Source organism: Solea senegalensis, linkage group LG2, assembly GCF_019176455.1.
Source record: "Solea senegalensis isolate Sse05_10M linkage group LG2, IFAPA_SoseM_1, whole genome shotgun sequence".
NCBI classification, from domain to species: domain Eukaryota; kingdom Metazoa; phylum Chordata; class Actinopteri; order Pleuronectiformes; family Soleidae; genus Solea; species Solea senegalensis.
This window is the reverse complement of record NC_058022.1, coordinates 22792409-22806246: the sequence shown is the minus strand read 5'-3', so window position 1 is coordinate 22806246 and position 13838 is coordinate 22792409. Positions and strand designations below refer to the sequence as shown.

The following is a 13838-nucleotide window of genomic DNA, read 5'->3' as shown; positions in this document are numbered from 1 at the left end:
TATTATAAAGTTCTCCTAAAAAATAACACCATACCTAACTCAACAGGCTACCCAGCTCCTAGTACAGGCTCTGGTCATCTCCCGCCTTGACTACTGCAATGCCACCTTGGCACTCTCACCCTCCATCAGTCTGTTCCATTGAGTGGAGTTCTTTCCAAGACTTCTTCTATGTAGCTTATTCCTCTCCTGTAAGTGGCCTTAGAAAAAAGCATCTGGTATATGCGTAAGTGTAAATGTAATGTATTTATTTATTAGGTGGTGCTTTTGTTAGGTGGCTAAAATCAGTTTTTCCTGGTGACACCACCGAGTCATGTTTTCCATGACATTACAGCAGGTCTGCTGCAATCAGCACAATCAGCTAAATGTAAAACACTGAATCATTGGGTGAACAGGGCTCCAATGAACATCTCAAAGTGCCTTTGAAATGATGACCGAACACCAATAGGACAATTCAACTAACACACAGCATAATTGAGCCTTATCAAACAGCCTGTCAGCAACTTACATTTTCTGGCCAATGGTTGCGTTTTCTTGGAAAAGAAGATCCACATCAATGTCAAAGTTGCATGTGGTAATGCACCAGGTCATACCCCCAACCACCTGAAATGTGGAAGAGGAGATAAAGTGAATGAGGGTGGTGGTTCATGGTGGTGATAAAAAGTATTACAGAGTACAATATCAAATAACAATATTTGATATATAATACATTTAATACAATATCAAATATCATTATTAGATCTTTAGATGGCCAATATAGGTTTTTCTATGGCTAATGTCAATTTTTAGAAATCAGGGCAGCAATGGCCGACAATAGATGTGTTTTATCCAATTTTCTTATATATATACATATATATATGTATATATATAGATATTGTGTGTATATATATATATATATATATATACACATATATACACATATACATATATATATATATATATATATATATGTATGTATGTATGTATGTGTATATATACAGTTGTGCTCATAAGTTTACATACCCTGGGAGAATTTATGATTTATTGGCCATTCTTCAGAGAATATGAATGATAACACAAAAACCTTTCTTCCACTCATGGTTAATGGTGGGGTGAAGCTATTTATTGCCAAACAACTGTGTTTACTATTTTTAAATCAAAATGACAAAAGAAAGTACCCAAATTACCCTGATCAAAAGTTTACATACCCCAGTGACTTTGACCTGATAACATGCACAAAAGTTGACACAAACAGGTTTGAATGGCTAATCAAGGTTCCCATCCTATCCTGTGACCTGTTTGTTTGTAATTAGTGTGTGTGTATAAAAAGGTCAGTGAGTTTCATGGAGTTTCATCCATGTTTCTGGATTCTTAGTCATGGGGAAAGCAAAGGAATTGTCAAAGGATATATATATATATATACATATATATATATATATACATATATATATACATATATATATATATATATATATATATATATATATATATATATATATATATACATACATATATATACACATACACATACACATATACATATATATATATATATATATATATATATATATATATATATATGTACATATATAATACATGAAACAGATTAATCAATTAGTATTTTGGTTAATGATTTCTTCATTAAAGAGCAAGGAAAACCAGGAAATACTGACATTCTAAAAAGCTGAAAAATGTGAAAAATAATTTTGATCATTAAAAAAAACCCACTGAAACAATTAATCATTGATCAAAATAGTTTGTTTGATTAACTTTGTAATCGATTAATCAATTTATCAAGTTTCAGAGAGAATTTATAAATTTTTAATAATTTGGCTTATTGCTAACTACGTCAACTATCGCTCTGTTGCATGGAGTCACTTGGAGTGCTAATTCCAGTCTCTTTCCAAACTTGGAGAGATGTAAGAAGTGTTAAGTACTGATAAAAATTAAAAGCGTTTTAAGTTTTGTGGTGGAGTTTGTAAAATTCAAACCTTTTACTGTAAATGCACATCAGTTACAAATATTGGTTATCGGCCTCTTTACTAGTTTAAAAATCTATATCAGTTGACCCCTAACTGTGACTGTCATTGTCTTACAACTATGACCTTCACGAAATGAATGAGGGACTTTGTACCTTATCAAAAGGTGAGAGTCCTTTGATTCTGGCTCTGAAGTAACCAGCTGCCAGCAGGAGCTCTAGGATCTCAGCCAACTTGATGCTTTGCTCTTCATCTTCTCTGGTTTCCACCTGAGACACAGACAATCATTATCATCATCAGCAATGTCAACATCATCACCGAAAACTGCTTCAGAGCTTTTGACCAAACTTCACAGAGATATAGCGAAATTTTGATTATGCCTTTTTCTTGGTGCCAACATCTACAGGTAGGGATGCACCGATCTGCGGATGATCTATTCAGTCTAATTATATGCTGTGCACTGTGAGTGACGTTGTACGCAAGCAACACGCCTTGCAGAATATTTGTCCGAGACGGCTCTACCTGAACTGCATGGTAAAGTACAATCACATGTTAGAGAAGATAAAAGATGTCAAAGCTCTGAGCTTCACTACATATACAGTGGGTACGGAAAGTATTCAGACCCCTTTAAATTTTTCACTCTTTGTTTCATTGCAGTCATTTTCTAAAATCAAAAAAGGTCATTTTATTTCTCATTAATGTACACTCAGCACCCCATCTTGACAGAAAAAAAACAGAACTGTAGAAATGTTTGCAAATTTATTAAAAAAGAAAAACTGAAATATCACATGGTCATAAGTATTCAGACCATTTGCTCAGTATTGAGTAGAAGCACCCTTTTGAGCTAGTACAGCCATGAGTCTTCTTGGGAATGATGCAACAAGTTTTTCACACCTGGATTTGGGGATCCTCTGCCATTCTTCCTTGCAGATCCTCTCCAGTTCTGTCAGGTTGGATGGTGAACGTTGGTGGACAGACATTTTCAGGTCTCTCCAGAGATGCTCAATTGCTTTAGGTCAGGGCTCTGGCTGGGCCAGTCAAGAATGGTCACAGAGTTGATCTGAAGCCACTCCTTCATTATTTTAGCTGTGTGCTTAGGGTCATTGTCTTGTTGGAAGGTGAACCTTCGGCCCAGTCTGAGGTCCTGAGCACTCTGGAAGAGGTTTTTTTCCAGGATATCTCTGTACTTGGCCACATTCATCTTTTCTTCAATTGCATCGACTGTCCCTGCAGCTGAAAAACACCCCCATAGCATGACGCTGCCACCACCATGTTTCACTGTTGGGATAGTATTGGGCAGGTGATGAGCAGTGCCTGGTTTTCTCCACACATACCGCTTAGAATTAACGCCAAAAAGTTCAGTCTTGGTCTCATCAGACCAGAGAATCTTATTACTCAGGGAGTCCTTCATGTGTTTTTTGGCATATATATCATATGTCTTGCACTGAGGAGAGGCTTCCGTCAGGTCACTCTGCCATAAAGCCCCGACTGGTGGAGGGCTGCAGTGATAGTTGACTTTGTGGAACTTTCTCCCATCTCCCTACTGCATCTCTGGAGCTCAGTCACAGTGATCTTTGGGTTCTTCTTTACCTCTCTCACCAAGGCTCTTCTCCCACGATTGCTCAGTTTGGCTGGACGGCCAGGTCTAGGAAGAGTTCTGGTCGTCCCAAACTTCTTCCATTTAAGGATTATGGAGGCCACTGTGCTCTTAGGAACCTTGAGTGCTGCAGAAATTATTTTGTAACCTTGGCCTGATCTGTGCCTTGACAGCATGTGAGTTAAATATGGGTGTCACAACAAAGGGTCTGAATACTTATGACCATGTGACATTTTTGTGACAGTTTTTTTTCTGTCAAGATGGGGTACTGAGTGTACATTAATGAGAAATAAAATGAACTTTTTTGATTTTAGCAAATGGCTGCAATGAAACAAAAAGTGAAACATTTAAAGGGGTCTGAATACTTTCCGTACCCACTGTATGTGGAGCTCTGACGTTTCCCCCTTGTCACTTTTAAGTTAAACGGCACACTGGCTGGATAAGAGTTACGTGCCACACAGTGCAATGTTAAACGCAACAAACTTCCGTGGGTCCCACACCGGTGATGTGATTGCAGCTACACCTAACGGAAATGTTTGACAAGTGGCAAATTCCTTTGCGCAAAGTCCATGTGATTCTGAGGGACAACGCCAGCAACATCTGAAAGGCGATGGAGAACATGAGAGTGCGTAGTCTAGGCTGCGTTGCACATACAATGCATCTTGTTGTGAATGAGGGACTTCTAGAAGCTATTGGTTTATTATTATTATTATTATTATTATTACATGTCATTTAGCAGACGCTTTTATCCAAAGCGACTTACAAAAGTGCATTTAAACATTTGGGTACAAATAAGAGCTAGAAGTAAGTAAGAGCTTCAAGTAGAACAAACTATTAAGTGCTAGTCATAAGTGCGATGTACAAGTTTTTTTTTGTTTTTTTTTTGTCGTCTTAGTCGAGGTAGAGTCGGAAGAAATGTGTTTTTAGTCGGCGTCGGAAGATGTGGAGGCTTTCAGCTGTCCGGATGTCGATGGGGAGATCGTTCCACCATTTGGGAGTGAGGACAGTGAACAGTCTCGAGTTCTGCGAGTGCCTCTGCGATCTTATTCAGATGCGATCCTATTCAGATGCTTTTTAGTTGGATGTTGATATCCTTTCTTTACTAAACTAAACCATTAACAAAGAACTGACTGTATATGTTGAATCAAGCTTGTGAAGCTACTGATGTATTTAAGATTGCTGTACTGGTGCACATTTATTAAATAAATAAGTAATTCAGTACATTTGTATCTGTTTATGCTTTTAAAAACAGGAAAGAAATGTTTAAGATGAAGTCTGATGTTGCCTTGCACAAAAGAATGATCCCAGTCTCTTCCACACAATGAGACATTCCATTTGTTACCGAAATTCCACGCTGTTTTTCTGTATCGGTATCAGATCGGCTGATTCTAAACCTCAGATACTGATATTGGTATCAGAGGAGAAAAAAGCAGATCGTGCATCCCTATCTTCAGGTGCAGGACTTAAGCTGGTAATGGATTACTTTTTTTGTTGAGTTGAAAGTCATCACTGACACAGTGTGACACAATAGTATGAAACTGCACGCCTGCAGAATTAGGCCCCTTCTTTTTTCACAACAGCGCCACTTAGTGACTGGGCAGTGTGTTACGGTTAGGCCTAGGGGAAAACCTGATCGCAACAAGAATAAGGAGACTCTTCCCAGCACCCAAATTAATTTAATTAATTATAAATAAACACAGATCCAGGCCTGCATATCCTACTGAATAAAAAAGGTTGATGCACATAACCTTTGCCTTGTTGGAATAAACCTCCTCACATTGTATTACCCAGATTTCAATAATGGTCACACATTTGCATATTAAAGGTGACATCGAATGCTCGTATCGCACATATATGTTAGTTATGGAGGTCTACTTGCATATATTAACTTGTTTTCATGGTCAAAAAAACCCTAGTTGCTGCAAACAATCCGATCGAATATCTCCTCACTGAAGCTCTTGTCAGCCGCGCTGTTTCAGACCGAAATCACACACATTGGCCAGCCAACGAGAGCTTTCCCACTGTCCTGTGATTGGCCAGGTACCTGGAAGTGACGTAATTAGCCCGTCAGCTCTCAGATAAGCAGCTCCCCCTCTGGCACAAGAGTAGTTCTTCTTCTGTGGTTGAATGTACGCAACTGGATGTGCCCGGACTAGCGCCCGCACCAGGAGGAGCTACGGTGGTGAGAGGAGTGATGAGGTTTACTGATGACATGATCAGCTAAGGGAAGTGCCTTTCCTCTTTGCAGAGCCCAGGAAAACAATAAAACCCTATTTTCTCAGCAGTGGCTGAACTGTTTGTTCTGAAACTTTAGGGTTTCATAAACGAGGTATTGACACACATACACACGCAAAAGCAGTGTTATTTGGAGCTTTCGGTCTATGTGGCCTTTAATACATTTATTTTAATAAGATGAGTTATTTGAATTTAGAAGTGCCTCTCCAAAACTATAGGATACTGTACAATATCAAATATAATATTATAGATAACATTGTTAAGCTAGTAAAAAAACACAGACAAGTATTACATTAAGGACAGTGACTGTTTATATAACGTAACACATCCACACCGCGGCAGTTTAGGCTTACTATTTCATTTTCAACATTCTTTAATCTTTGGAAATGTATGTACTGGATAGAATTAACCTAATTAGCCTTACAGCTATTAAATCAACAATTAATATACAATTAATATAGTTGGACAAAATCGAGCAATGTTTTAACTGAACAACTTCATACAAATGATAGGCTAACAGTTTGCTGCAAGGTAAGCTCACGTTTCCACTGAGTAGAGTGCCCTTAATACCAGTAATGTCATTGTTAGCTTATCAATAATGTTGGATTCTCCAAAATGTATATCTAATTTTAAACAATTTTAAAGTACAGTGATTGCCCATCTTTGGTGACACTCATGCAAAAGTGAAATAAAAAAATAAGTCAAACATAATTAAACAAAGAACTTTGTGTTCATCCAATCCGCTGAGTGGTGCTGTTGCAAAAAATTAATGGGCTTAATTCTGCAGGCCTGAAACTGTAGGATGCCTGATCTGTACCCTGAAGTGCGATCAGTTCTGTGCATGTGCCAAAGTGTTTCATGACAGGGCCTTATATGTTCCATCCATGTGCGAGACTTATGTCAAACGACTGTGAAAGTTAAATGTCGCAAACAAATTTGTTCCGCTTTCTTTTTTTGAACATTTTATCATAAAATATGCTCATATTTAGTCATAACTAAGTGAGGTTGTTAATAAAGCTGAACAATATACTCTCCCAAAAAAGCTGGACAATAAGAGAAATGAAAAATTACATGAATAATAAAAAAAACAATTTAAATAATTCGGTAAAATCTAAGATGTGGCTCATTTGATGTGGTGTCCCTAATTGAAGAAAAAGTTAAAAGACAAGAAAATAAAAACAAATAAACATCAAATGGAAAGAATTAAGACACATAGATTCAGATTTTAAAATTAAAATCAGAGACCTCGACCAAGCTATTATTTTACTAACATCTGCTTGCAATAACATCTACAGCACACAAATGAAAGCTGCCACATCAGTATTTAGCAAACACAGTGTGAGCATGAAAAACAACGGTACCTGAAAATAATTAATATTAGGGATGCAAAAAAAATTGTTGGCCAAAATTGTATGGAATTAGATTTGTGTCAATATTTTCAAACGACACTTTTCATGATTCAAACAACACTTATATTTTCAAACAACACTTTTCATGATTCAAACAACACTTATATTTTCAAACAACACTTTTCATGATTCAAACAACACTTTTCACGATTCAAACAACACTTATTACTAAGCAAGCAACACTTATTACGAAGCAAGCAACACTTTTTCAGAAGCAAAAAAAAATATTGATTTAATCATTCAAAAATATGCTATTTTATTGTTTAAAAATACATTTGTTCTCTGCGCTCCCTAACTTGTTCTTTGCGATCCCTAACATGTTGTTTGCACTCCCTGACTTGATGTTTGCGCTCCCTGAAGTATTCTTTACGCCGTGGATTTTTGTTTGCGGACAGGCCTTAGGAAGCTGTCTGCTGATTCGTCAAAATTTGGCTCGTCTGAGCTTTGGCGATGCGGAGGGAGGCAAAAAATACGTAATTCTTGCCTGCTCTGACTTAAAAAGTGGTGACCTCCGTGGGTGTTTTATCGTCATCCATTTCTGACTGAATGTGAGATTGTTAAGATTTGTGTCCTTGGCACTGTGATAAGCCACTGCCTCAGTTCTGTCTTTGTAACGTTTAGATTTTTTATCATACGGCACTGATGCAGAGGACCACAACAGGGCAGTCTGCGTATCTCCACATGTAGTGGCAGATGATGTGATTGCCGTGCTGTGCAGCGTGTGTTATCCAGGTGGTGTGAGCGAAAAAGATGGTAGAATAGGTTTGTTGATAATAAGTAATAAGCTCTTGGTGGGTACAGTCGTCTGGCATAATTTGTAGGCGACATTGGCTAGCATGACTGTGGATGGATTTTAGGTAACCAAAAAAACTGCCATACTCAAGCTCATTCTCGCTTCTGCTCACTCGACGTTCACATACTGTTGTACTGTTGTACTTAAACATCTTCGTTACTCAAAATAAAAGCCGAGTTGGTGACGTAATGACGGTTTGTTGTCGCTAGGTTGTTTTTAGCGGCACCTGCTGTTCGCTGCTGCCTGTTAGCCGCAGATATCGGCTCCAAGTGGAAGAAGCTCCACAAGTTTCAAAACATACAATCAGGGAATACAGGGAAATTGAGAGAGAGATAGCCTGTCACCATTCATGAGAGAAGGTTAATTTTAATGTTGTTATAAGTTGTTCGTCTGTACCTATTATGCTTTTATTGCTAAGAAGCCATAATAAATGATAAGATACTTGGTAAGATACTTGTACTTTTACTCAAGTATTGCTTTCACGTACTTTATACAAGACTGGTCATTAACCACACTGCACGTGACTACTCTACAATGCTGTAATATATCTATTTTTTCACATGGTACTGTATACTAAAAATATACATTCAATTAAGTTAACAATTAAAATGTGAAAATAATAACAATAATAAATATATGCATTTTTACGTGTTCATTTATCAACACTCTGTAGGTGGCGGTAATGAGGCTTAAGCACTTGGCGCCACCCGCCATTCAAACGGTAGAACAAGAAAGCTGCCGTTCCAATCTCAACGATCGTACTTATGTACTACCGTAACTGGCGAGTATTTACTCCCGTCGTACTTCCCAATACTTGGGTTTTGAGAAACGGCCCGAGATCTCCCTTGGTTCGCGTTGCTCAGCAGGCACTCTAATTAAGCTAGCTGTTCACTTTCAACAGTTGAATGATGAGTTTCAGGAGCGCTAACCCCTGCAGTAGCTTTCCACTGTTAGCTTAACAAACCAGCGCCATATTATTCGCATTATGAAAAGCTGTTGTTTACCTGAATAAGGTTGCCTTCTTGGTCATACTGGGCGCCTATTTTCGATCCAGTTCTCACTCTGTGGAAGACAGACGTCGCTGTCGCCATGTTGAACTGAACTGTTGTGAATGACAGATGAAGTGGTCACATGACCGCAACATATGATCCGTGACGTGTGCACAAGTGACGTATAAACACCACATGATTACTGATACAGAAATTGAACGCATTGTGGCAAAATTGTATTGCTCCTGTTTGTGCTCTTTGTCTGTTCACTTATGCAGTATGACTCTTTGATCACTTCTGTACTGTAACCTTTTTGCAATAAAGATGTTTAAAAAAATTGAACGCATTGTTTTATTTATTTATTTTTGTTGTTATCTGACAAAAGCACCACCTAATAAATTGCATCAACCTAAGTATAAAACATCACATTTCAAAAATGAGGTTGTGCAAATAATTGTGCAAGACAGACAATATAAAAACAAGATGAATGGCTATAGCTCCACTATGTACAGTATATATCTACAATACATTTTACTCACAATAGGGTAGAGGTGGAGGAGGTGGAGGAGAGGTGGGGGCCAAGTCTCACAGTCTAGGGCAGTACTTCTCAAATTTCACATTTGGACATGTTTAGTCTTAAACCTGAAGTGTTAGAATTGGTTAATTGGGTTCACAGAATTAGAAAAGTTGACAGACTGAATATATCTGACCCTTATAATGCTCCTGGATGCTTTTCACGAGTATGGAAACAGCTGTAGCAAACATTTTTAAAGACCTGCAGCTTTGGACAATGCTTACACATCACAAGTGAGCAAGATGAACACAATTCAATTTAGTAAGCGGATCCTGTACATGATATGATATGATATGATATGATATGATATGATATGACATGACATGACATGACATATGATTTTAAGAAAGAAAGAAACAAACAAACAAACAACGACCATGTTCAGGTTTCTTTTTAAACGTGGTAATGACAGGTAATAACTTTAAAGTAACAGTTTGATTCCAGTAGGTGGCAGCACTGCATCAAGTCATCACTGCCTTGAAAAAACAGGCAGAAGAAGTAAGTTTTACGCCATGTCGTATAGCTAAGTCGTTTACGTCAGCGGCTCGATTGACGGCACACGTGTGACCATTCCAGTGTGGTAGTTGTTATCGAGGTGGTGTTTATGATAGACATGGCGAAAGTCTCTAAGAAGAACATGAAGAAGGAAACGATTGTTAAAAAGAGCCGCGGTATGACGGAGAGCAGCGCAGCGACGGAGCCTCGTGTTGTTTACGACGATGGAGACGACGAAGAAGAGCATTTAAATGAGGAAAACATCAGTAGTGAGGAAGAGCAGGAGGGGGAGGACGGAGTCAGCGATGAACGCAAACGGCAGAAGCTGCTGGAGGCCATCAGCGCTCTAGGGGGTAAGAGGAAGAATAAACTGGGGGAGAGATCTGAGGCAGCCGTGCATATGTCCGAGTTCACTGTCAACGCGGACGGAGGGGGCGACAAAGTTGACCTGTCAGACCTCATAGGGAACATAGACAAAACCGAAGCAGTTCCAAACAAGACCAAGAACCAGCTGAAGACCTTACAGCAAAATGAGAAAACCATAGAAACTCCCCTGAGCAAGCAGGAGAGTGAGAGGATCCAGAGAAATGTTGCTTTTCGTAAAGCAGCCACAGAAGTCACCCAGTGGAAAGGGATAATCCAACAGAACCAGAGAGCGGAGCAACTCATATTCCCGCTCAACCAGGAGCCCTCTGGCCCCAGAGCGATGGAGACGGTGGTAACGTGCTGGAAGGCTCAAACCCCGCTGGAGCAGGAAATATTTTCCCTCCTCTCTGCCAACAAGCAGCCCGTCCATAACCCCATCCTGACCCCTGTTGAGGAAGCTACACTGAAGGCCATGAGCTTTGAGGAGGCCAAGGTCCGCCGTGCTGAGCTGCAGAAGGCCAGAGCTCTGCAATCCTACTATGAGGCCAAGTCCCGCAGAGAGAGGAAGATCAAGAGTAAAAAGTACCACAAAGTGCTCAATAAGGCCAAGCGCAAAGACTTCCTAAAGCAGTTTGAGAAGATGGTGAAGACTGACCCGGCTGCTGCCTTAGAGGAGCTGAATAAGATGGAGCTGGCTCGGATGAAGGAGAGGATGTCACTGAAACACCAGAACAGTGGCAAGTGGGCCAAATCCAAGGCCATCATGGCCAAATATGATGAGGGTGCTCGCAAAGCAATGCAACAGCAGCTGGAGGTGAACAAAGACCTGACCCAGAAGCTGGTGACTTCTCTGAATAACGACCAGGAGGAAGAGGAGGAGGAGGAAGAAGGAGGTAATCCAGAAGTGATACCTGAATTTGTGAACGATGCAGAGCAAAGTGTTGATTCTTCAAATCCCTGGATGAGAGGAAAGCTTTTTGAGCCTCCCACAGAGAGAGAGGTGAGAGACACAGTGGATTTTACAGAAGAGGGGCCTACAGCTGTAAATACAGCTGTAGAAGATGACGATGAGGAGGGAACGGAGGAGGAAAGGCTGCTCAGAGAGTTTGACCACAGGAGGAGACTGCGTCAGGCAGAGGAGGCTGACATAGTAGCTGTAATAACTGTGGAGCATGAGGAGGAGAATAAAGCTGCAGGAGCCTGTGTTTCAGTGCTGGAGGAGGATGAGGAGGAGAATAAAGCTTCAGCAGCCTGTGTTTCAGTCCTGGAGGAGGAGGAGGAGGAGGAACAGGAACTATCCAAGTTGAATAGTGTTTTCCAGGGAATAGCAAACACCCATCTGGATGCTGAAGTAGAAATGGCTGAGGCAACAGCTGACACCAACCACGTGGACACCCATCTTGAAGAAGGGCTGATGAGAATCAGAACTCTAGAGGATGTGGCGCTCCTCAGTCAGATGGAGTCAGTGGCAGATCAAACACCTGTTCAGCCTCTGACATCACCCACCACAGAAAACATGCTGTCTACATCTAAGATGGTGGGAAAAAACAGCAAAAGGAAAAGAGGGATTGAGCTGAAACAAGTTCTGACCAAAGAGTCAAAAATCATTCAAGTGCCACTTGCTCTAACAGTGGAGGACAAGGAGGACTCGGATGAAATGCTGGATCAGAGAGGGCTCATCAAAGAGGCCTTCGCTGGTGACGATGTAATCTCTGACTTTTTAAAGGACAAGAGGAAGCAGGAAGATGTAGGCAAGCCTAAGGTGGTGGACCTGACCCTGCCGGGATGGGGAGAGTGGGGGGGTATGGGCTCCAAGCCATCCCGCAACAAACGCAGGAAATTTAGGATCAGGACTGTGCCGCGTCCTCCCAGGAAAGATCAGCATCTACCTAGTGTCATCATCTCAGAGAAGAGAAACAGCTCCATCAGCTTACACCAGGTGAACTCATTGCCCTCTCCCTTTGTGAACCACACACAGTTCGAGAGCACCATCCGCTCTCCCATCGGTCGCATGTGGAATACAGAGCAGACTGTCAACAAGATCACTAATCCTAAGGTGGTCACTCAGCTGGGGGCCATAATAGAGCCAATGGCTAAAGAGGAGCTTATGAAGAACAAGAAGCAAGTGTCCACTGGGAACAGCAGTGGTGTGGAACCAATAAAAACAAAACGAATGAAACAAACTCAAAAGAAATGACAAGTATTTCTGTGTTATATTATATGAGGGTATGTATGTGATAATAATCAGAATAAATTTTGCAGCTAAAATGATTTTCACAAATTCTGTAACTTTTGATCTGGAGCTGTAAATCTGTGAAATGGTAAACTCAAGCCTTTATTTGTTCACCTTGTAATTTAGTGTCTTATACAGAAGTGTATTGTTACCACATCAGCTAAATAAAAACAGATCACAATCGCATTATAACGTGACAGGGTTATTGTTAAAACAATATATGTTTCATGTTCTTACACCAAACCTGTGTTATAATAACAATATACATAATTTGTTCCAACAATAAACTTTCACATTATAAAAAATGTTTTTGCCAGTGTGGCACCAATACACAATCTGTAGTCTTACACTGTGAGGTGCACTAATTTATTCTACAGTACACACGCCACATTTATACCCTGTTATCTCATAACTTTAAAAATGGTTGAGTGCAACTCCCATGATTGGTTAGTAACTAATTCCTCTCACTATTCGTAAACTGCAAAGGTCAAATCTTAACAGCTCTTTGTTTGATAACTATTAGTCAAATAAAAAGCAATTCTTAAATTCAAGTTAGAAATGTGTTAATATATTGAAGTTCTCATTCTTAAACTTGCATTAGAATATGCTGTAGATTTGTTCAGTGTGCAGGATTTAGGGGGATCTTGATTAAATTACCTGAAAATTGTGAACAGTTGTATTTCTTTTCTCTCCTCTGTCCTTTGTCTTTTATTCTAGCAGTGTACAGTTGGCTGTTCCTTGCAACATCAGTCCTAGATGCCACAAGTCCTGTACACTGGTCCTTAAATGTTTTGATTGTGTTGTGAGGTAGTGCAACCATCACATTTCAAATCTATTAAACAATGGACATAGTGAAGTGAAGCTGACTCAAAAACAAATACTACTTACCAAATCACAGTCAACATACCTGTTCAAAAAATAGCAATTAGATATTATCAACAAATAGTTACAGTAGTAACTGCTGCTTTATTACAGCACACATTTTTATTTAGTGCCCTTGATGGGCAATGTACCAGACCACATCTGTGGAGCAGACCAGACTGTAAGCTGATCAGATTTGAGACCTTGATTAAGCCTTAGAGTGGAGACATCTTGTCCGTTTATTTTCCTTTATGCTAGAAAAATTAATTCACAGTATTAATTAATAGTCTGATTTAAACTATTGAAATTCTCTGATCAGATGTACTGACTT

At 39.7% G+C, this 13838-nt stretch overlaps 2 protein-coding genes across 3 annotated transcripts in view; one reads left to right on the top strand and one right to left on the bottom strand.

Annotated features, from left to right (window-relative positions):
- Positions 1–9125, bottom strand: part of ccdc93 (coiled-coil domain containing 93) — a 41342-nt gene extending 32217 nt beyond the window's left edge. The window contains exons 1-3 of one of the 2 annotated variants that reach the window (XM_044016081.1): positions 8994–9125; positions 2111–2224; positions 506–600 (exon numbers count right to left, since the gene is read on the bottom strand). In XM_044016081.1, coding sequence (XP_043872016.1) covers positions 506–600; positions 2111–2224; positions 8994–9080 — 296 coding nt within the window. In that variant the 5' untranslated portion in view covers positions 9081–9125. The remainder of the gene's footprint in view (positions 1–505; positions 601–2110; positions 2225–8993) is intronic. The other variant, XM_044016072.1, reaches the window with a different exon arrangement.
- A 961-nt stretch (positions 9126–10086) lies between these two features.
- On the top strand, positions 10087–13317 carry si:dkey-251i10.3 (uncharacterized protein LOC553498 homolog). The gene has a single exon (XM_044020022.1). It carries the CDS (start codon positions 10157–10159, stop codon positions 12608–12610), a length of 2454 nt encoding a protein of 817 aa, XP_043875957.1. The 5' UTR covers positions 10087–10156; the 3' UTR covers positions 12611–13317.
- The last annotated feature ends 521 nt before the right edge of the window (positions 13318–13838 follow it).